We start from the raw sequence: 25,449 nt of genomic DNA on the forward strand, positions 1-25,449 counted from the left end.
TAAAATTCAATTTACTTAGTATCATCAATAACATTAGAGTGCATAATATATAATAGCAAGAGCAGTGAGTAATTAATTAACGGCATCTTACATAAACTCGGTGATAGGTATACTATCTTTATATACCCTTAAAAGTAACATGAGCTGGTATTGTAAAGAGAAATTAATCTTATATTTCACCAGTAGATGCGCCATTAAAGGAGTATTCTGATAAAGTATGTACTGAACGGTTTGAACTTCCAAAATATTGTTTAATAAAAGTAAATTAACAATATCTCATTCATTCTGTTAGGATTTTATAAAAATATATATTTTTTAAATATTGTGGTTAATTTATTTCAAAAATAATTAATAGATACATGATGTATAGTATGAAAAATTAAACATAATCAATTATTTATAGACTCGTTCAAAATAATTACCGATATTGGTTTTGCATCTATTTAAATTTAAAAAATATAATTATTTATATTATTATTATGTAGGTAAATTATTTTATGAACGAATGACTGTAAAATTAAATATAATTATTGTAATTACATGATATGTGGTAATGTAGTATAATTAAGTTTTAATTCTTTTCTTTTATCTCATATAGATTCTTAATTATTAATCGTTTTACCTGCTTAGTCATCGCAGTACTTTTGTCAATGAAAAACACAATTATCACTGATTGTCATGTTAAGAATTACTTTGTAACGGGATAAAATGGTTTATAAGAATATAAGAAATATAAGAAGGGTAGAAAGTAAATAAACTGCACTAAATCAAAACAAATTTGTCATTTAATATCATACTTCCTACAACGTAAAGACAAGATAATACAATATTGTAAAAATAAGGATAGTTCACACTAATATTACCCATTATAAACAACTGTTGAAAAGAAACTAAAACCTTCCGTAAATACTGCAATACATCAACAAAACTAAATTTTCATGTATATTGGAATGTTTAAAATTATTTTTTTATTATATATATTTTATTTAATATTGCAAATTGTTTATACATTAACTTAAAATTCGATAGGTAATATTTTAGATTTTTATAGCTAGAGACTATAGAATTTTTCAGATGTTTAGAAAAATTTTTATAATTTAATTTTTTTAAATTTGTAGAATTTGTAGATTGATTAATTTGTTAAAACGATGAATTTTAAATTTTTGAGAAATAGTTGAAAAATGTAAAAAATATTTCAAGTAAATTATACTACCTAGTTAGTACTATTATAATTTAAATTCATATATAAATAAATGTTTTTATTGAATATAATATTTAATCAAATGACTTTAATGTGATATTAAAACAAATAACATTTAAAAATAAGATTTTAAGATTTTGATAAAGAACTGAATCTTTATTGATTAGAAGGATATTTTAAATAATTTAATATATTTGTTTACACATTGTGCCTTCTAAAATGAATATTCTAAATGAGTATTCCTTTAATATTAAATTTTTAATATTGTATTTTTTTAACTATCTACAACAAATAAGTACTATAAAGTATAATATATATATATATATATGTATCAGACATAATTTTATATGATATATTATGAAGTTTGTAATTTTTATATTTTATACTTTACTGTCTACAACTGTGAACGTTTTTTTTATTACGTAAAGTGCAATTCCCTTGGATGATATAAAATATTTTTTTAACAAATCTTCACAACCACTTTGGGCAGTACTTTACTAGAATAATTAAATTCAAGTCAACTAGATATTTTTTCCAATTGTTAAGTTGTAATAAACTAGAGTTGAAATAATAAGAAGATTAAGCATATAAAATAATTAAAATCTATATTAAGTGACCCCTAAAAAATAGTGTCATTATAAATAGTGTTTTATTTTTATAAATAAAATAAACATCAAATGATAAGGGGATGGTTTCGCAAAAATAAAGGAAAAATATAAACGTAAATAGGTCATTAAAAATGGCTTTTATTCTTGAAATGTACGAAAAATAATTTTTAATGTTTTTAAAATTCAAGAAATATTTATTAAATTTATTAAATTAAAAAAAAAATATAAATAAAGGATAAAAAATAATATAATATCAAATATAAGGCGTAAAGCATATATAAACGTTATTTGGCTGCCTACACACCAAATCCCAACACTAATATTTACTTTTTTTAAGTAAAAGATTTTATATTATATTTCCAAATTATAATTTAGATTCATGACCAGATACACTCGTTTCTACAGTAAAATACCAGTCTCGATTCTTGGAATAAGGTTACAGAAACGTTTTCATTAGTCAGTAAATCCCAGATTTCCGTGGTAAGAATTTAAATAGAAAAAAATTGTATTAAGACCTTAAGAATAGCTATTATTAATCATCAAAAATACTTATATTTTAATTTACATTCATGTAGGTATTTACTATATTATAATTAAAATGTAGAAAAATTTTAATACTTTTATCTACATAAACTATTTAGTAATGATAAATTAAATTATGGTATTCAATATTTAAACATTGTCTACGGTGGTATTGATCAAGAATAAGTGTTTTTATGTTGAGTATATTATCGTCAAAAATATTGAATCTACATAAATAAGGAGTAAATATAAAGATTTTAAATTTTATGTAGATTATAATAGAAATGATTAAATTATAAAGAGTATTTTTGTGAAATTCATATTACATTTTGTATACGTTTAAAAGGAAGACTAAAACATCTGGTATTATACTAATGTCAAAATGCCTTTTTAATTATTTATAAGTCTGAAAATAAAAAAAATTAACAACAATTACTTATCCAATATTTCTCTATGTTTAATGTTGTGTTATAACTCTATTATTTTCTGAAAGTTGTATTTTTTACTTATAATAATTTTAAAAATTTTTAAACTTACAGAATTTAAGTATCTATGTTTGTAAACCAGTTCTGTAACAGCGAAGTTTATCAATTTTAATACAACGTATTATAACTATGAAATTCCTTTCAAATGATGTGATGAATGAAATAATTGGAATGGTTAATACATCCATAAACAATTTATAAAAATATAAAATGAAAACTTTTTTTAATTTTAGATAATTCATTCATAGGTATACTTGGTATTCGAGTATTTCCCAACTACAAAATAAAATATATGTACATATTTCAATTTATTATGGAATTAGTATTATTTGGATTCTATTTGTTTTTGAGATTGATATTCGTTAATCGTTAAGTTAAAAATAATACTGTGAAAACAGAGATTTATTTTGATTTGAAAGTATATATTTTATGTCGACAAAAAGAAAAAATACTCTATAAAGTTTAAAATCTTCTGAACAGAAATGGTTGTAAAATAAATAAATCTAGTTTCACATTTTCTAAAATTGTAAGTTATGTGTTAAATTTAACAATTATTAAGCTCCAAACTTTTTTCTCGGTTATGGGGCTTACTTTTTAAATTAAATTTAGTTTGATTCATAATAAAAATTACGTAAAAAATATATGTTATGTGACATGCATTTTAAATTTTTAAATCTCTTAAATGTTTTTTAATGTTTTTTAAATATATTATACAAATATATACACATATATACATATATATTTATAAATGTATTATATTAAATAATATTTATTTTATACTGATAATTATTTTATCGAACAATACTCATTTAAAAATCTTTTAACGATTTTGAATATATTATTTTTGTTTTTTTTTTTCAAAAAAATATTTTTTAAATTTATATATTTTTAAAATAACAACATACATTTCTAATTCCATATCCTGAAACTCAAGTATTTTGATATATAAAATCCAAAATTTGGAAGAATATAGTTTATGACTTCTAACATATTATAAGTATTTAAAGTTGAGATGAGCGTAGGGGTAATAGACTATCGTTTTCGTTGAAAACTCATAGGTACCACTCAAATCCACTCACTTAAATTTTAATACGCTCATACCCTATATACTCTTCAGAATTTCGATAATTATGTACCGAAATACTCCAAAAAATATTCTTCTTTAGAATATGAAATGAAAAACATATATTGCCATCTAAAAAAATAAAAACTTAAAAATTATGTTATGATAAAAAAAGTAAAAATGTTTTTTGATTTTGACAGGAAATTAAGTAAAAAAAAAAAAAAAATATTTTTAAAAACATTAATAGATTTTGTAATAATTATTATAATGAAATAATTGTTCGATAAAAAAGTCACTCTTTACTTGTGTATGTATAAAAATAATTCAACCGAGATATTATACAAAGTATAAATTAATTTAACTTTGCACCAACCGATGCATTAAAAACAAAAAAAATAGTGTGATGAGGTTATCTTATTCATGGCGAGAGTTACCTCGCAATTACCTATCTATATATAAACTTCTGTTTTTTAATTCTATTTTATATATTTTTGAAAAAAAACTCAAATATTTCAAGAAGTCGAGTGCATAAAACCAAGAAATTAGCAAAAACGACAAATTAGATTAATGTAAATTGCTTACAACTTATGAGACAACATTAATTTGACCAATATTACCAAAAAAAAAAACTTCAAACAAAATACTGAAACAAGGTCAACACAATATTTTTTGTACTTGGTAACGGTGCTGTGACACGGGATGACATTTTTTTTATATTTTATAACAATTATAGTTACAGTTTAGATTATTGTCTATTAAAGAATCGTGAAACTAATGTACAGCGTTTCAAGGCGTGCAGGAGAAAATAAATTTATTTCACGTAAAAATAGAAATGAGTACATCTATATAGCTTAGAAAGTTATACAAACAAGAAAAAATCCACAATTTACGTTTGTATTTCGATACCAATATTATAAAAATCAATAATCATACTGGATGTAAATGATTTTAATGGTTCAAGAAAAAATATATCATGTATCCAAAAAATGTACGATTTAACCCTTCAATAATATTCAATGTTTTAACTCAAAAATCTTATATCAGTCGGTGTTTTGGTGTTTTTTGGTTGAATTCAGAAATCAACCTTAGAATAGCGTAATTCTATAAATAGCATACTTATTATTTATGATATTTTTACATATATAAATAATTTATATGTTGTACTCTCAGATTGAATTGTGCATTTGAAAATAATTGTTCTAAAAATCTTCAAGTTTCTTATTGAGTATTATTGTTGTTTATTTAAATAACCAATTTAAAGACAACAAAATTGTGAATATTGCATAAAACATCTTCCGAACATTAGTACAAGATTAATGAATAAACTTTCATTGTTCTATATTAAAACATAACTTACAGCCAGTCAATAACAGTTTGGAAAAAAATTCATCAAACAAAACCGAAATTATTATGTTTGTTCTTTAATGAATACCTTCTACATTTTATTGTTACTTAATTTTGAACTGCTTGATAAATTTGTATATTATATTATGGTAAATAATAAGTTTATAATACATTTTTTAGACATGTTTGCACAATGTAATATGTAACATATATTTAATACCAATATGACTTTTATATTATTATATATTTTTGTATAATATTAAGTCTAACCCATTAAAATAAAGTCAGCTAAATTAACATACAAACAATGAGTAGATAATAGGAAATATGTAATAATAATTAAATATTGTAATTAAAATTTCGAGGGGATGCAATTGACACGAAGTTAAAAATTAATTAATAGTACTATGATTTTAGAAATATCTTGGGAAGACAAAATAATAATTAAAACAGAATAATTTACATATTATCTCTATAACTGAATTTAATTATTATTATTATTATTATTATTATTATTATTATTTTTTGTACATGTGATATTATCCTAGTGGCAAGCGTTATGATTTTTATGATAATTAGAGACATAATTGTTTTAATAAAAATTATTAAAGTTATATAATTAAACTATATTGAGATTCAGTTCAATATTAACTAATTATTTATAAATAACAACAGACGGAAGTAGCAGGTTAAGAATTTAAGATAAAATTAAACTGAACTTTAACTATTGATTCGTGTTAATGACTAACGTTGCAATATTATATATTTATATTATTACAGTTAATATTGTTACCCTGATTGCTATAAACCCGTGAGTATGCATAATAATTTATAATATAATAGGTATGTTAATATAAGCTGCTTAAAGTTTATGAAAAGGATTAGATCATAATATGTGCAATGTGTTTTATCAGTTCAAATCCATAAAATCAAGTCATAGGTTTGTTTTATATTTACTTTTTAATACAGCGTATGCATAGTTTAAAATAAAAAAATAATTTGAAACAACACGCTTTAGTGCATATTTTTAACTACATAACATAATGATATGATATATACTAAAACCAGTAGCCAAAAACTAGAATTTACATTGAAATTGACTCAATAACTTGACTAATAAGGTTGTTAATTATAATATTTATAGATTTTTATTAGAATAATATAATAATATTATTCATTTATATTTGTATATAAAATATTTTATGGTATATATTAGCATCAAAACTGTAAAACGTGTTGTTAAATGTCAACTATTTATACTGTATTAACGTACACACAGTAGCTACGAAAATTCATTTTCATATAAAAAAAAATTAGTAAATTTGTTGTGAATACAATTTATGATACGTTTAAGTACAAATTCCATTTATAATTAAGTTTTATTAATGTACACATAATGTATCGATTTAAAAACGTTTCGTTCGTAAAAGTAAGTAAATTTGTCATGCTAATTTATATACCTACTAAAATTTTTATTTACAAATCTATTACAATTTACAGGTATTGGAAAATATGCAAATTATGGTTTTTAAATTTTCACCTTCACGATAGTGCAGTGTTCTCGTTTTATACTAACGTTGTATTTTTTCCACATGCTAGTTTTATTGAATATTATCGTCTTAATAATACATTGCACCGGTATAATAATATTATAAAAATAATATATTTTACATAACAGTATTTCAAGTAATGATTTTAACTTTCATGTTGATGGAATTTCACACGTGTTTCACATGGATCCAATATTATAATAGTATACCGTCGTCCATCATATTATAGTGTTGTAAATATTTTATTTTTATTAGAATTTCTGAAACTGATACTGATTGAATTAAAATTATATCTCGTGTCTTGACGTTGTTCACGTTAATTTAATAAACTTTTGTTAAACAAAAAAAAAAAAAATGAAAAAAAATAAAACAATTCAGTTATCATTGGACACTGACTGTACAATGTTATATGTTATACTTATACACTTTCGGTTAAATGTTACTGCTGAATGAGCAATAAATAAAGTGTACACAATTGTATGCATTTGAGCTAACAATAACCAGTATCGGGCTAACTATTATATGGTTTTGTAACTATACAATTTTGAAATTTATTAGTTTATAATATTAGTACTGCTAAGTCACATTGAAGGCAAAAAAACCTTTATTTTTCCCATACCTGCCTAGATAATGGCAATGAATATGCTAATTTTATATATAAAAAAAAATGTGCATACTTTTACATTATTCGGAGAACTAAAAATTAATAACATGCATAAAATAAATTTTGATTTTTTTTATTGATCAATATTGAATTCAAATTACATAATTATTAACAAAACATGATATATTAATTTATTTAAGAATATTAGAGATAAAATAATGATATTACTCGTATCATTTAAGTAGATTAATTAAATAAACTTTAATAATGGTTATTTAAAAATAATTACATATTAAATATAATATTTTCTAGCTTTTATATTTTTTATATTTATCAACTGAGTGACGTAAAAGAATGATTTGATATTTCAGATATTATGTGCATAATTAACGTTATGCATTGTATTCAGATTGTATTTTTTTTTTTTTTTTTGACATATTAATGTTACTTTAATACTTTCATAATTTCCGTGTAAAAAAATTATGTTTAATAAAGTATGTATATGTATATTATATTAGTAATTAGTATTCTGTATTTGATGATACACATATACGTACCTACATAATTCAGATAAAGATATTATACATTTGTTTTGTAAATATAATCAATTTTTATATCAGATATATTATACAATATTATATTTTTATTATATTTTAGATTATTATATTTATAATTTTTTTAATTTTTACTTTTCTTTGGTGCTATTTATTGTTATTCTTGGCAATTGGTAATATATATATATATATTATATATACATTTTTTTTTAATCGGCATAATATTATGACGATAATAACATTAATAAATAATAATATTGTTAAAAAGAAAACATAATTTAAATTTTAAAGGCATAACAATTTATAACAATTTATATAATATTATTAACCTCGTTTCATTGAAATATAATTATTTCAATAAAATTGAGGGTTATTAATTAAAAAAATAATAGGTTACAATTCACAATACTTACAATAATAACATTTATTTTATTTTGAATAATAAAAAATATTTATTTTGAACCCAAGTATAGGTATTATGTTTTATTTATATCACTTAATAGTATTATTGTTAATCTACAATTTCACCTTCAATTATTCACTTACCTTTGCATTCTTGTATTGTTATTTTTGTTAGTATTTTTATTGTATTATTTTAAAAAAAAGGTTTTTTTACTCTTATAAAATACATTTATATTATAAAAGTTGAAAAAACGAATACTGATTTAAATTCGTGAGCTATAATTATTTTTAATTTTTATAAACCCAAAGTCATTATTTATTCTTTTTTATTTCTTAAAAAACTGACATAATGTAATAATTTAAATTAAATATTATAGATTTCAAATACGTGGTATATAATTTTTCTGTTTATTCGTATTTTTATATTAAAAAAGTGTAGGGTAAATTATTATTATTATTATTTTTTTTTTTTTAAGAAAAACGGTTATTCTAGGCTTAGAATTTTCTTGAATTGTTCCGATATAAAATATAATTCCAAAAACTTTTTTATATAATATATAAATATTATTATATAATAGTTTTTGAATTAAAAAAATAACATGTAGTACGTGATAAGACAACTTAAAATGTTTATCAAATAGTAATTTATTTTATGATGTGAAAATTCAATGAAAGATTAGCCGTATTATGTTAACCAACCATGATAATTAAAAACAATCAAAAGTCACCAGCCAAAATTAGTTTGTAAAGATTTAAAACTTGAACAACAATGAATTTTATAAATTATACAGAAATAATATTTTTTAAATATAGTTAACTTAATTATAAAGACATTAAATTTATCTAATAATACTTGACATAGTTACACCTAACCCAATCTATAGTAATATATACATAAATTTATTTAATAAATATTCAAAATTGTTGATTGAAAATATTTCAAAAATACTAAAAAAAACTTAATCTGAACTCTGCTCAGCATTTTTTTTTTTTTTTTAATACAACTTTAATTTTTGAATTTAATATTTCAAATCACTATTAACTTGTTTAGATATTTTAAAGGTTAAATGAGAAAATTAATTAAATTATTAATTAAAAGATTTTATGAGGAATTTATTAAATTTATACATATATATATAGATTGTAATGTATAGTAATATAATCATTAAGAATAATATGTGCTTAACTTATGTCGAATTCATATTTGATTATGAATGGTCATGATATTATGTTGACTAGATATAAATCGTTTAATAATCCATACTAACTAAAATTGGCATATGATATGCATAAGAATTAACTGTTCCATCTATGTTTAAATTGAGTGAACCATTTGCATAAATAATAAGATACTTATAAGTATACCATTCAGTGATGAATACCGTGATAGGCTTATAGACCATCTCAATCAATATAATTGATTTTACTATTTAAAGTGTATTATAATATACCTATACTATTTTGCTTAAGGGCTAACCCCAAAATTTATCAATGAGTATTTTATGGTTTATGGGCAGTGGGCATTATGGGTGATTAAAACGCTTTGTATGGAAAACTCCTTTTGTTTATTTATTTTTACTATTATATTAATTTAATAGAAATAATAAAGAGGACAATAATATTAATAATGCATTCTTTGTGGACCCTACACTTATTCATCAAACGATAATCAAATTTATAATTATTTTACATTTTTTTTCTCGTATTAATTGATGAGCATAATATAATTTATAAAGTTAATCGTTCTTCGAAAAATAACTAATTTATCTAAAAATCTAAAAAAACAGTTATATAATAATCATTGTTATTATTGACTTATAATTATAAAATATTTTATATCAAACATAGTATCACCTGAATATTAAATAGGTATAGGGGAAACAATACACTTCTCAAGTCAGTATAACGAAAAAATAATACCAGTATTTGAATAAATTAGTGTTAATTAAGAAATTGTATAGAAAAGAATTTGAAAGGTAATTTTCAATACTTATTTTTGTAAGCAGTAAAATACGTTCATCGAAATAATCTAGCTCAGATTGATTAACTATTTTACCTGTATAAAACAAAATAAAAATAAATTCAAAAATATGCGTAGAACCACATGGTTTATTCATTAAATGGTTTATTAGGCTTTATTTTATATCAACTATATTTGTTCCAAAAAAAGAAAAGAAATAGCATGTTTAACCGTATATATTAAGTTTCCATAATTAATTCAACAAATAACTTTAAGTAGGTATACTTAATTTACAATTTTACAACCACAGAAACAGTAGCATAATTTATTTCAACTTAAATATATTTTTTAGTACCTACCATTGGCATTGAACTGTCTAAGAATGTATTATTATTATTATTTTTTTTTTTTCTAATTCAACTCGTTACATATTTTTATACATAAATACTTACTTGACATGATAATTCAACCTCTATACTGATTTAACACTGCACAATACACAAATATTATCAACTATATTATTATATTTTATTATTTTTTTATTGAGACTTTTAATAATAATAACGATCAATGATCAATAAACGTCTTGGTATGAAAACGTAACCTTGTTAATTTCACAAACATACTTCACTGTGTACACTTTAGTTTTCAAGTAAATAGTTTTACTGACAAATAGCAATATATAACAATGTACCTACCTACAAGCAGTTACCTTCTACGCCGTATGATGACATATTACGAAAAACGTGTGAGGAATATCCAAGTCTAGATTCCACGAATAAAAGTATACACACACATATTATTTGGAAGATAAAATATGTATTCCCAGGAGAGTAAAATTCGTCCGTAGGAAATCTTAAATATAAAATAATAAAGCCACATGGTGTTTTTAAATTAATTATAATATAAGTAGATATAGTTGGTGTCTGCCAGCTCCCGATGTGTTTTGAATATTCTCAACCAAGATTTTGCCTGTCTTATAATATTTTTACTGTAAAAAAAAAAAAACATAATATGAATATTTATTACTTTTTAGTTTGGTTATGAACATAATCCTGTGCAGATATCCTACCTACCGCTTTTTTATATTATATTACATTGTTTGCAGTGTTAAAATTAAACGGCCAATATATTAAATTCAATATATGATATGGGAGATATATCATCCCCCATTGTTCTATTTTTTTTCCGATATAGGTATAATATTGTTTTATGTATTTGTGGTGATATAAGATAATATTACAGAAAAATAGAATGAAATTATAGAAAGTGCTACACTTTATTATTATAATATTGATGTACTAAGAATTTGAAAATATCATGATCAATATTCGTAGTTCACTGCTCAAAGTATGTTTGAAAATGTTTCGTATAGTTAAATATTGTTAATCGTCATTGTTGTCATTTGTTAATAACCACCACATATTTCTAATAATAAGCTTTTGATTATTATTTTAAGGCATTAACTCATGAATCCATGGTATATGATAAACATTATACGATATCTAAATTCTCAGCGATCCGTTTAGTACTTATACCTATAAGTTGTAACGCACAACATTTCATAACATATTGTAAGCAATGATATTTTATTATATTAAATATTTATTATAAGTATATTATACCTAAGTTATAAAAAATATTGTTATATATTATATGTACTATGTATACATACATATTTTTCTTTGGCATTCTAAATAATTTCAATAATACGACAGAATTATATAGATAACAATCAAACAAATAAATAAAAAATATGATTTATTATGATATATTTTATTTTTATTCCAACATAACTCACTTTAGTCGTACTACACTTGCTAGACGGTTGAAATTAACTCAAAATTATGTTTAATATTTGACTGTTCGAGACGTCGAGTACATACAAATTGTTATTGTGGTTTTTAATTAAATTTAAAAATTAACAGGTTTAGCGGTTTAAAAAGTGTATATTTATTTTAAATATTTTTATTTTTTATTATTTGTTGCTTATAGAAAACAATGTTATGAATATGTGTATATACTTACTGATAATATCAACCAGTGTGTCTTAATGAGTCACGAAGAATATTAAATGACAAAAAATATATAAACGTTTTTGGCACAATTTATAAAAACTAAAAGGTATTTTGTGTAATTTCCATAATGATTAAAAATAAGTTATTTTTTATCGAAATATTTTTCATATTTTACATAACCAATCAAAATTAAATACTACCCATTATTCTTATTTTTTTATTGTGTCGCAAAATATGAAATATTTTAATAGCGTATCACCATAAACAAAGGTTGAAAAACATACTAAATTATCAACCCTCCATGTTTTTAAGAAATTTAATAATATTATACAATAAAATAAAAAAAAATTCAGATATCAAAATATTGTTTGTATTAGAATGCTAAGTGATTTGCGTTTTTCATTTTTTGTTTGTTTTTCCTTCTGCTTAGAGAATCAAGATCAAATGAAACATTTTAATAATGAACACTTCTACCATCATCAATACATAATTTTTACTCTTCATAACGGTCGATTAAGCCAATCAAAGTGAAAATAACTCACTGTATATGTACAGGGATTGGATTTTGGCAATCGTCTTGAATCGCTCATCACTTTGACACAGTATCATTGACTACTTTCATCTAAAAAAAAAAAAAACAGTAAATACACTATATTAATGAAATGTTATCAATAATTATCGTTATAATAATAACAATTATAGTTTATTTTCTATCCAAAACCACCTTAAAAATTTAAAACTTAAACATTTTGTCGACTACTTATCGTATACACATATACACACGCAAAAAAAAAAATAAATAAAAACATGCAACATTGTAAAATCAATACATTCATCCTTTCGCTCAGAATCTAATATTATTGTACCTATACAACGCATTGGTTCTTGAAAATGTGTATTTTGGTAAATGTACAACTATTGTATACGATAATAATATATTTCAAACTACCTACAATTATATTACATAATATATATGACTATTATTCAAATTAAATTTGTAAATGTATAGATGTAGGTTCATAAATCACATATTGTTATCAAAATCAGACTAACCGTATGTATGTGATACTGAAATGTAACTTCAAATTTGAATATAACTTTTAAAACGTTTATTAGCTTTTATCTATTATTGACTATTAGTATTATAATTTATTATTATTAGATATCGGTTAAAATTATTGTTATAATTGTGTACACGTATGTATTTTTTCTACTCTCCGCATTAACAACTCTCCGTGGATACTTATGTGGATACTTACTCAAAAATATTATTATGTTTACTCTACAGCTATTTTCTTTATTAATAATATACCTAATCAATAATCATAAATATTATGTATTTTTTCATAATAAACATTTTCGTGTTTTATTAAAATTATTTCATCAGGTGTTCATTCCCACTCGATTATTTGTTGGTCATAATTCCATAGACTTGTTTATTTGAAATACAATAGGTACGTTATGTTTATATGAATGCATAGGATACAATAATACCTATTATAGTGTGAAGTGTCAAATTGTTGTAAAATTATAATTCTTCGTAGCGAAATATTTAAATTCAATTCAGTCAAATTTCCCAACGGATGTTCAGCACAATTTATTTGTATTTCACGTTCGATACTCAAAAACAATATCGTTATTCAAATCATCATAAACACGGTTAAACCTTTTTGAAAATAAAATAAAATTTAAAACGGTTCTGACGGAATACACTGCTATTTTACTTAATCTACCCGTTTTGAAAATAAATCATCTTTAATATATATGCAAGTGAATAAAAACCAAGTATATTATATGTTGTTAGATTATAATGTTGTGTTCGGAGAAGACTTTTGAAAATGTATTTAAATTAAAATATATAACCCTTATTTCAATCACGATATTATAGTTTATAATATAATATCGCGTGTATACGTTTTTATGTATAACATACTTGAATTAAAATATGTATAGGTAATGTGTTTATACATAAGACGCAATATTAGTATTTACCGTATCACGTTTGTGTTATATTTTCTACAGATTATCCATCACTGTACGTCTGTATACACAAGAATGTGGCGACGGCACGACATACACGCGTAGTGGTATATGATGTTTTATTACCAAAAGCTGCTTCGCAGTTATAATAATGTTGCTGACGTGAATTTTCGCTTGTTCATCAAGACCTTTTGTGTAAAATTACCATAATACGAAACGCTGAATACAACGAATAATATGTGTGTAGACCTCGAAATATCAGGATGTCGTATATTAATACAAATCATATTGTATACAAACATCGATTTAATATGTATGATTTGTATGTGAAGAAGTTTTGATACGAAATTATTCCACTTGAACTATGGTGGCTGATCGATATAAAAATTAATCCAAGTTGGTTATGCCAATTATTTATTGTTTTTATTTTTTGGTCCCAACCCACTTTAAGCTGCGTCGAGTTTGTCAGCACTTAACGCTTGTGTGTGAAACGACACAATGACAATTAAACATTATTTGTCTAAGGAAATTTATAATCCAAATTCTGTCGATACTTCGTTGTTAGTAGTATTATATGACGTGTATTATGCAGCCGTTATACTTCATCAACAAAAGATGCACAATGCACATTTATAATATGAAGTGTTCGTTTATTGAATGTATTGTGTGATATATAAAAAAAAAAAAAACTTTTTCAACTGTTATTTCATCACTGAAAGCATATCCATACTAATTATTATGAAGTGTTCTATGTTATATTCAACTTTTTAATAGGTATAGGTAGTGAGAATCATTGAAGCTTCATTACCCTTCCTCAAAAACCTCGGGACCACGGTAAACCCTTCTACGGTGTATTATTGTTGGGGTGCATTGTGCATACATAATGGGCAGATTATATTTTTATGTGCATACGTTCAAGGTTCAGATTACTGCACTCACACAGCTTTGTAGTGCATTTGTTTACAATTTTACGCAAAATTAACTTATTATTATTACTATACGTATATTACGTATATTTTAAGTTTAAGGTATAATATTCATTAATAATTGAAGACCTACAATAGCATTAACAAAAAATAACAGATAATATAGTTATAGCTTATAAAAGTATTTATCTAATTTATATGTAATTATTTATTACATCGTTTGTAAAATAATTGTAGAATATGAAATTTATTGGGATAAATTTGTTATTGTTATAAGAAAAACAATATTTCGTCCTTATTGAGGAGATAATAAAGGAAACATTGCATATACACATGTATATATATATATATATTAAACACAATAATATAAGATAACTAATGGCCCTTGCTGTCGGGTTGTTATAAAGACCAATAAAAAAAAAATAAAACAATAATATAATATTATTTAGGTATTGTACATGTTTTTAACTTAAGTTTTATTAAAGTATATTGTACAACGATACATTAAATATTTTATGATTTGTTTTAGTAATGATTTTTTTTTTTTTTTTGTAATAAGCTAATAAAACAATTTAATTACGAATTTTCGTTTAAAATCAAGTCAAGTATTATGTAGTTCTTTTTAATTCAGTTTTAGATTGAACATTTTACACGATTAAAAAAAAAAAAAATAAAAAATATTATATTTTAAGTATGAGTGCAACTTTACAATCAATAAGCTTATCATTAACTGAGGAGGCCAAGTCTATAAGAGAATGATCACCTACCCTATATTATAAGCATGATGCACTGCAGAACAAATTTTTAAGGTAGGTATAATCAAAATTAATAAATAAAAATGTTTTGGAAAATAATGCAGTTTTTTTCCTATATCACATTTTATTTTTTGTTTGTAATTTTAAAAATAAATTTAATACGAAACGTGAAATTATTTTATAAAAAATATATCTATTGTTCATACTTATTTTTAAAATTATAAATTTTCAACTTTTAAATAATTAGAAATTGTTTAAATGATAATTTATAGTATTATACTACGGTGATCGACAAAAATACAATATAATATGTGTAATATGACTGAGGTATAATTTTCAAAATCTTTGATTAATTTTTATCGTGTTTAAACACGTATTAATTATAATACATATTTACTATTTGCCATTGTTTATATTTATATATAGTACGAGTATATCTAATGTATTTAACTAGATTTGGTTTAAACAAATAATAATCACAAGATAATCAATTATATTCGAATTGTATCATCAATAATTAACAGTAAATTAATTCAACGAACTACCAATTATTATTCATCATCCAGTGTTAGCGCTTTGTTCCTCATTAAATTTATCGTGCGTCGTGTGACGACCCATCCCTACACATCCGTTTCTATGACCACAGCCTGTGGACGGGGTTGATTCGATACATTCGGCGTTCGTAGTTTCGAACTCTAGTTATAACTTATGAAAACAAGAAATAACAAGATGAATATTGAAAAATAACAACATTTAATAATACGTACGTGCATATCAGAATCGTATTGTTGTGAACAAAATCTAGTACTATTGTATGGGTTAACGCTGGGGATAATATAGTTATATGTCGACACATCTCAGGATTTGATTTCTGTTCCGAGTATCTGACAAACTTGTATGACGTATAAACTTGTGAAGCAAACTTCGTAAATTATTAATACTTTAAAACGTTATAAATATACACTCGACTGACTGAATTATCCGGCTTCATCAGTGTGTATTTTTTTGTTTTATTTTTTTCATATTTATTATTTTAGAATATTATATAGATAACACTGTCTAGTGCAAAACAGTTGTTATGCTTAGTCAGTCTTTTATGTTTTCTTTTATAATATTTATTTGTATACAATATTTTTGGTTCTTCTTTCAGGCCGCAGTATTACCTGACCATCGGAGGAGTCAACACGTAAACAGGAAGCGTACGCAGCGTATAATTGGCTACGAGAGATAGTCGTTCTTTAAATCCACTCCTGTCACTTTCAAAGACTGCTCTTGCGCTTTGTTAATTGTTATAGAAAACAGACCTTGACGGGAAACTGTAGCTGTTTCATACAAAGTGGTAGTCAGATGGACCAAAAGTATTCTTGGTAGGAAAACTGTTTCTTCCGTATCACATCCTGTGAAGATAGTTGCTTCAATTACATTTTTTATGTAAGATTTTAACCTGAACTCGTGTGCTGCTAAAAAATTCTGGAAGTATGAGATTACGCAAAAACATTATTAAAACTCTGATTTTCAAACATAGGTTGTATGGTGGAATCCCTGATGGATTTAAAGTTTGAACTAACTCTACAGAATAGTGAACTACATCCTCTAACTCCATAAGATTTTCACAGATGAATACTTTACTAGGTTTATCACTAAATATGTTTATAAAATAAACAAATCACCAAGTTAGACAACTAATACTACTATGTAAGCAAATTTATAATTTCTGAAAAAAAAATATCGGTATGAATTATTATTTTTAATTAATCAATTTAAACGAAATATTTTTAAAAATATTATAATATAATATATAATATATAATAATATTAATTATGAAAGAGTAATAATTAAAATTATATTTTATAAGGTGCATTAATTATTCGAAAATGAGAAAATATAAGAGATGCACTAGTGAGGTCTTTAAAAAAAAAAATCAGACCAAGCTTTAACTAAAAAGTATATATTTCATAACTAGTAACAATTTTTATTAAAAATTATTGAAAAAAATTAAACAGCCTCAAGTTTAGATGAAACAGCCCCCGAGGATATTGAAGATAACCCGGTATCTCCAAAAATGACGGAAGATTCATCAAATCCTAAAGTATTATCCAATAAAAAAAATCGGGGATGTAAACGAAAGTTGGATAATGAACTTGACAGGGAAATTTTAATAGCATATCTAGAAGATAAAACCCCTCCTAGTTTAGATGAAGACGAGTCATTTTTTGCTTCAGTCATTCCATTAATGAAAAAATTTTCTGAAGATGAAAAACTTGAATTTCGTATTGGCGTTATCAAATTAATTCAAGATATTTAACTACGTCGTCATCGACAATCAAATCCATCACCACATCATTCTCATTTTTTACCAGTAGTGAACTCACCATATCAACGCTTTGAATACACTCGTAATTATACAGATTCTCATAGTTTCTTAAATAATCAAGTTACATCGATTCCTTTTAGATGCTTCTACTTCTTCACTAGAATTTATCCAAAACTTTGACGAGCAATAAATTTGGAAAATGGTCACATATTATATGTATTGCGTATATGATATACTGTATGTTTTTAACTGTCACAGTTTAAAAAATATAATTTTATTCTCTATTTTTTTTTTTAAGTTAATAATACAAAATAATGATAATAATAGTATTATTTAGTATTGTATATTTTTTTTTAGCTTACCTTATAGTAACAGCCAACATTTCCATTGGTAGTACACATAATCTCATTTGAGTGCCTTGCGGTCGTATTGCATTATTTAATTTGTCCAATAAGTAATCAAAAGTTGATTCTCTCATACGAAAATAATTAAAAAATGTTGTTTCATCATTTCGTTATTTAAGTACAAAGTATAAAAAGCTCCTTCTAAATATTTCACCGCAACTAAAGGATGTAACCAAAACTTTCTGGCTACTTTTTGTTTACGTTCTTTACGCTTTTGACGCAAAAAAGCTAATAAAGCTATTTTTTTTTTGTTCATATTAAAAATGAATATAATATTACCAAAATCGAAACTTATAGCACACGATGCAATTTTATAGTCATACTGGTACAATATGTAGGTAATTTATGAGTTAAATATACACACATAGTATTGGTAATATTAATTTCATAACCCATTACTTTAATCCGATATTTTAGAAATTATCGGCTGATGTGAAAAGTACATCCAACTCCGACACCCATATCGGCAACCGATAATATCGGCGTGTGTGCATCGAGCCTTATGGCACATTTAGAGTATTCAAGGAACCACTATTCAAAATGTCAAGCTCGTACGTTGTGTAATTTTTGAGAAATAGCGATCAGTGAGTGAGTAGTATTTGACTTTTATGTATACCTATATAAAAATAATATGTACTTAATATTGTAAATATTTTATTTTTACAATAGGTAGGTATACAAATATAAATAATTATAAATAATATTATTTTTAGGCTTATAAATAATTCATAATATAAGTAATAATTTACCCAGCAGCTGGACATTTTTATTAAGTTATTAGTATAAAATTATAAGTTTTAATTTCATTTAAAATAGGTTTTATATTATTATACGAGTAATCTTCATATTTTGTTACTAAGTTTTCAAACAAACGATAATTTCACTAATTACAATACCTATATCGTTAAACAATGGAGATAAATTATTTAATGAATTATAAACAAACTGCAGATGGTCTTACAAAAAATAATCTAATTAACGTCTCAAGTGACTTTAAGTTAATAAACAATTTACAAGCTATAGTGGCGTACCTATGTAAATATGTTGTGTTAAGCATGCTGGTTAATAAGTCCATGATAATTTATGAATTTAATAATGCTAATGAGTAAATATAACTAATTATAATTATGAAATTAACTTAGATGTAATAATTTTGAATATTGTCTATAATTAAAATGAGAGTAATTTGTATTAAGAAATATAATGTATAACTTGTATTATTTATTATTATAACTTTAACGTTATTCTATAATTAATACCCTCAGTTTCAAAGCATATTTCATCTAATTCTTTTATTTAGAGACGCCTATTTATGTTTGTAATTTATTACATTAAATTGCAATCAACTTTTCACATAAATTAGAATAGAATCCATTGATATATAGATACTATAAATCAACCAATCAATATGAATTGATTCGAATGTGAAATAAAATACATGATTCGATTATGTGTGATAAAGATATAGAAAAAAAAAATCATTAAAATTGAATATTCAGTTGCTAATAATGTTATATATACGAACCTACTTACGTATAGAATTACAGGATATAGAATTTTCGATTTCAAATGTTGCTTGTGATAACGACGCCATCATACTTGGCAGTGGTCTATATAATGCAATCATACAGTCATATAGATAAAACTAGTGTTAAAAATGTAAAGTAGTAAGTAGGTATTGTGCAATGTAATATTATCATGTGCCAACTGATTATTGTTTGTGTACACAAATATTGAAGTTAGATAAAACTTTTAAGTAAATTGAACCTTAGAATATAATATTATGTGTAATATTACTAGATTGTGTATGTTTTGAGTGGTAGGTAACGGTGTCGTGTGAAACCAGTCGACACTCCGATGTTGTTTATTCATAATTTTTTCATTATATTCGTAATACAAAGATTAGATTTTATGCGACATGTATAGGATTGAAAACGTCGCCACCGTAACTGAAATGGTTGAATGTATTTTTTTGTTGCAATGTTATGGGTTTTATGTGTTTTAAGTATATATAATATATAAATATATAGTATAGACGCATATATACATATTCTACATAATAATATAGTAATATAATCTAAGTATAGCTGTTTTCCATTTAAAAGATGCTATTTAGATAAAAATAAAATAAATAATGGACACTATATTTTAATAAAAAAAAAAAAAAACGTCTTTATTCATTTAGTTCTAACTGTAAAATTTGTAAATTTTGATTTAAATATCTTTTGGCTTTTGTAGACACATAAAATAATTTTATTCGTATTGGTACAGTATGATAATACTTTCGTCGTATTAAATTTTATTATACAAAACGCAAAAATCCAAACTATAAGAGTGAGCTGAAAAAATTTAAAAGTTATTAATTCTATATGACTACTGTTGGTGCATACCAAATGTTATTTTCTTTTTCATTTTCATATCAGAGTTAACATAAAAGTTTATTACATTAGCTTCTTGGAAATATGAATTCTATAAATGCAATTTCGCTTTATGTATTAAAATAATATTAAACTAATGTTAAAATTGTATGTTTCTTCAGTGTACATTTATCAATTATCTATAATATCTAGATCAGTTATTAATATTTAATTATAATAATATTAGTTCTGATGTTAGTTTCTGCTAGGTAAGTCGTTAAAATATTTGTGACTTGACAAAGATTTAAACAATTACAGTACCAGCTTAAATTACAATAACGCATAGAGACATACTATAAGTTTTGTTGAATTTTTATCACCTTTAAAAGTTTGAAAAAACACAAATTTTTTTTAAAAAAAAATCTCAACATTTATTAATCGTACTTAAAAATTACAAATAAAATTATATAAAAATAAATTTAGTTTAAACATGTATTTTCAGACGTATAAGAACTATTCAATGAATATAAATTTGTATTTCTACAATGTTGTTTTCTACCAAAATAGACCTACCGTTTGCCAATATTGTACCAACGACCCTATTCATCGGATAAGACTTCTGAAAACATATTAGAATACTTCATAAGGCTTACTCAAAACGATTTTCCACTAATGATTACTACTATGCAACTTTCATATGACCCTCGCGAATACACAAAAAAATTTTAAATTAAACTCCTTAAAAACAGCTGGTATCGAATCTCCTTTATTTTTAAAAATTATGATTATAAATAACACATTTTATAAGTACGTTTAACATATTTATTTGAGTTTCTGAATATATTTACTGTTCTTAAGTTCAATATTATTATAATTGTTTTTTTTTTTAATTTACGCATAAATAAATAATATTAAAACTTTATTTACTTCACGTCTTCACCAGTTTAATGTGAATAATTCGGTACTATGCTAAATGTCTGTAAATGCTATAGGTACAATGATGACAAAACTAGTCGTAATATATTACAATAAACACGTGACATAAATAAATATTTCCGAACGCAGACGAGGCTATGTAATACAAATAAAACGATAAACAACGATAACGAAATATATTCCGTCATATTTATTTTATGGTAATAGGCACCTTTATCATGTACATACTATAATTTTACCAATAGTAATGGAATGGGATTTAAATTGACGTTTGAAAATCAAAATTCATTGGATCTGTTTATACGTATATATTTTTAATGGACATATAAATGTTGGAAGAAAACGGAAATATCAAAGCGATTTTATAATTATTCGTTTATACGGAAAATTAGTGAGTTATCACTTTTATTTCTCATTAGCTAGAAACATGATATATTTTATTTAGAATTATATTAAGAGCGTAATGAGTAAATGGTAGTGCATTTGAGTAGGAAAGTTAGAAGCTCCAAAATAATAATTACATATTTTGTTGCTTTGTAATAATATAATATAGGTATTGCTGGTTGTTATGATTATCATAATTATCACTGTAATACAAATTATAATAATTGAACTTTATCTTTATTATTTTTTTTTATTCAATATATTTTATATTATTGTAATTTAAAGTTTAGGTAAAAGATCATACATTGTTTTATTGCCTATAATGTATATGTAAAATGTAATAGAAAGACAAGCTTTCAATAGAGTATAGGTAGTATCATTAAAATACATTTACGTGCAGAATTTTTACTGATAAAGTTGATAATTTTATAGTTTGAATAATTTACATTTTTTCATTAATATAATACTTGTATACTTCAAAATGTTGTATTAATGTATATATTAAATAAAATATGATACTAGCAGTTTAATAATTACCAAAACTTTTACGAAATATTAGATTAGCTTTTATATTTTTCGTCGTTGTTGAAAGTCATATTCCAAGATCAAGTTAAGTCTAATAACCCTTATTTATTATTATTTTTTTTTTTTTACAGATTTCTCGTGTTTTATTAACTTATCAAATTTAGAAACTATTTACCATTATTGTATACTATATAGACAAATAAATTCTATTTACATAGCTAACGCTTTTGAAATAATGATATAATTGTATAATGTATAGTAATAATCCCTAAGCTATAAGTATTTCTAATATAAAAGTAGATAAACGTTTATGTTTATATTTTATGTTTCTCTCGTATGAAATCAATTTAGGTAGTATTATATTATATAACACACTTCCAGTGTTATTCGTTGGAATGAGTCATTGTTAATTTACTTGAGTTTGGTCTTTAGTAACTGTTAGTTAACCTAGGCGAGTTAAAAAAAAAAACACTTGTTAGCAGTACGTTATCGAGTCGTTTCTATAGCTAGGAAAAATATTTTACTTACTACTGAAATAATCGTGTGTGGAGATTCTCTAAAATATGTATGATTTGAGCACACGCGTAAATCATGTTTTATGCACGATCACTGATATATAAATGGATGTTGGCATAAACCGTTGTTTACTATTCTATAAGAAACGATGCTATGATATTATAAATCCCCGTCGTTTACCCCATGCCAATTTCAGCGTGTAATGTTGACCACCTCGTAAATCCCTTTCTACGCCAAACAACCTCTGTCGTAGTGGTTGAATGTACACCAGTAGTGTACAGACCAAACGTCGCAGTTACAAATGGGTAAATCACTCTCGAAAATATAAGTGAGCAAATTGATAGCTTTTGATTACCTTATAGTGAGTATATATGAAGTTAGTAGATATGAAGTAATAGATAAACAAATTACGATAACCACATTAAAATAATAACAATAGTAATATCCAACATGAAATATAAAATACGACGAATTAATCCATATTTATAATAATATCCTGCTTGTATTTCTATGTCTTGTCATAGTCTTTTTTAAATTTTTGTAAGAAGAATTTCGAAAATATATTTCGTTTATTTATGTCATAATTTGATTGGTGTAGGTACCTTTCCTATAAGACACAGGTCAGACTATTAATCAATTCATGATTTTTTCTCAATGCTCAATGTTGTTTCAGGTGAGCTTCATATCCACTTTGTTTTGATAATGATTTTAAACGTATATTGTTGTTTAGAAAAAAACGTATACATGGATTGTCTTAAGTTCTTTAAAATAATTTGGATTGCAATGAATTTTCGTTTTTCCAGGATTAACATAAATATGATTTTTAGAAATTTACGATTTAATGAAGTGTTATACTGTTGTGTTGTGTTATGTATTACACGATTACGTAATAGATTAATAACATCAACTAAACGCTGTGGTTGCCTGACGGATACGTTAAACCTGTGAGGCAGTTAATTGGCTGTATTGAAAATTATTGCAAATATATATATATATATATATATAATTGTAACCACTATTTGATAGTGAAACATAACAAAATTTAAATAAAGTAAACTTTAATTAAAATTATTATTTATTTATACAAACAAATGTATATATTTTTAATTATTATATTATTTTAAATAATACCTACTGAAATATTATTGTCTTTATTCTACTTATTTGTTTATTTAGCTGGTTTTTTTATAGTTATATATTAGTGGCTGGCAAAAAATCAACAAATGTTGAATACAGTGCTATATATTTTGGGTATCTCTGTTTTAGTGTACTTCAGTTCATGGGAAAATCGGTATCAGTGTACTTCGCTTTGTGAACTAATTCGACTGAGTTAGGAAAAATCCACTTGTGATGGATTGGATAGATCACTTCACACTCGGTATATTTTTGAACGCAGTTCAAATACTCTCTAAACTTTTCTCATATCTTTAAGAACAATCCCTGAAACTTAAAATTGCAGGTCAAGTAGTTTCTTAAGTTACAAATATATACGGACACTGTGAATATTATAATCTTTTGTTGTACATTTGAATGACAAACAATTTATTAAACATAATACTTATTTAAAAAAAATTAAATTAAATTTATGTTATTAATAAATAAAAAATTATTATTCAATTTTTGTGAGCCAAAACATAATTTATGTATGAATCACTACATAAAAAAACTATAAAAGTTGAAAAACAAAACATAGAATACTTCCTAGTTTCGAGGAATATGCGTGTAATATTTTATGTCATTTGGTTCAATAGTTTCCAATATTTCTCAAAATATTTTACTATTCTAGGATACAAAAGTACAAAAGCATCTAAAATATTGTAAGATAATTAGATAATAGAAATCAAAAGCAGGAATTGATATGTCATTAAATGAGAAGGTGACCCGACATGCCTTTTAGATTAAACCATTTATAAAGTAGCAATCGTCATTCTATTGTCACTGCAATAGACTACGTGAGTGACACAGATGTTCACCTATATAACTAAAGATAGACAGACAGAAGAACAGAATGATACAAAACAGAACATCATAGGTACTATGT

General features: G+C 23.8%; 1 protein-coding gene across 2 annotated transcripts in view; it reads right to left on the reverse strand.

Annotated features, from left to right (window-relative positions):
- Positions 1 to 10,687: 10,687 nt before the first annotated feature.
- The window catches only part of LOC114122237 (leucine-rich repeat-containing protein 23-like), a 38,777-nt gene continuing 24,015 nt past the window's right edge, over positions 10,688 to 25,449 (reverse strand). Inside the window, exons 8-9 of one of the 2 annotated variants that reach the window (XR_007605102.1) lie at positions 12,854 to 12,933; positions 10,688 to 11,284 (exon numbers count right to left, since the gene is read on the reverse strand). Coding sequence is in view for 1 of the 2 variants with exons in the window: in XM_050204103.1 (XP_050060060.1) it covers positions 12,930 to 12,933 (4 nt within the window). In the remaining variant the exon portion in view is untranslated. Of the gene's footprint in view, positions 11,285 to 12,684; positions 12,934 to 25,449 lie in introns of those variants that run through there. The other variant, XM_050204103.1, reaches the window with a different exon arrangement.

The sequence above is a fragment of the Aphis gossypii genome, chromosome 3, assembly GCF_020184175.1.
Source record: "Aphis gossypii isolate Hap1 chromosome 3, ASM2018417v2, whole genome shotgun sequence".
Lineage (NCBI taxonomy): Eukaryota > Metazoa > Arthropoda > Insecta > Hemiptera > Aphididae > Aphis > Aphis gossypii.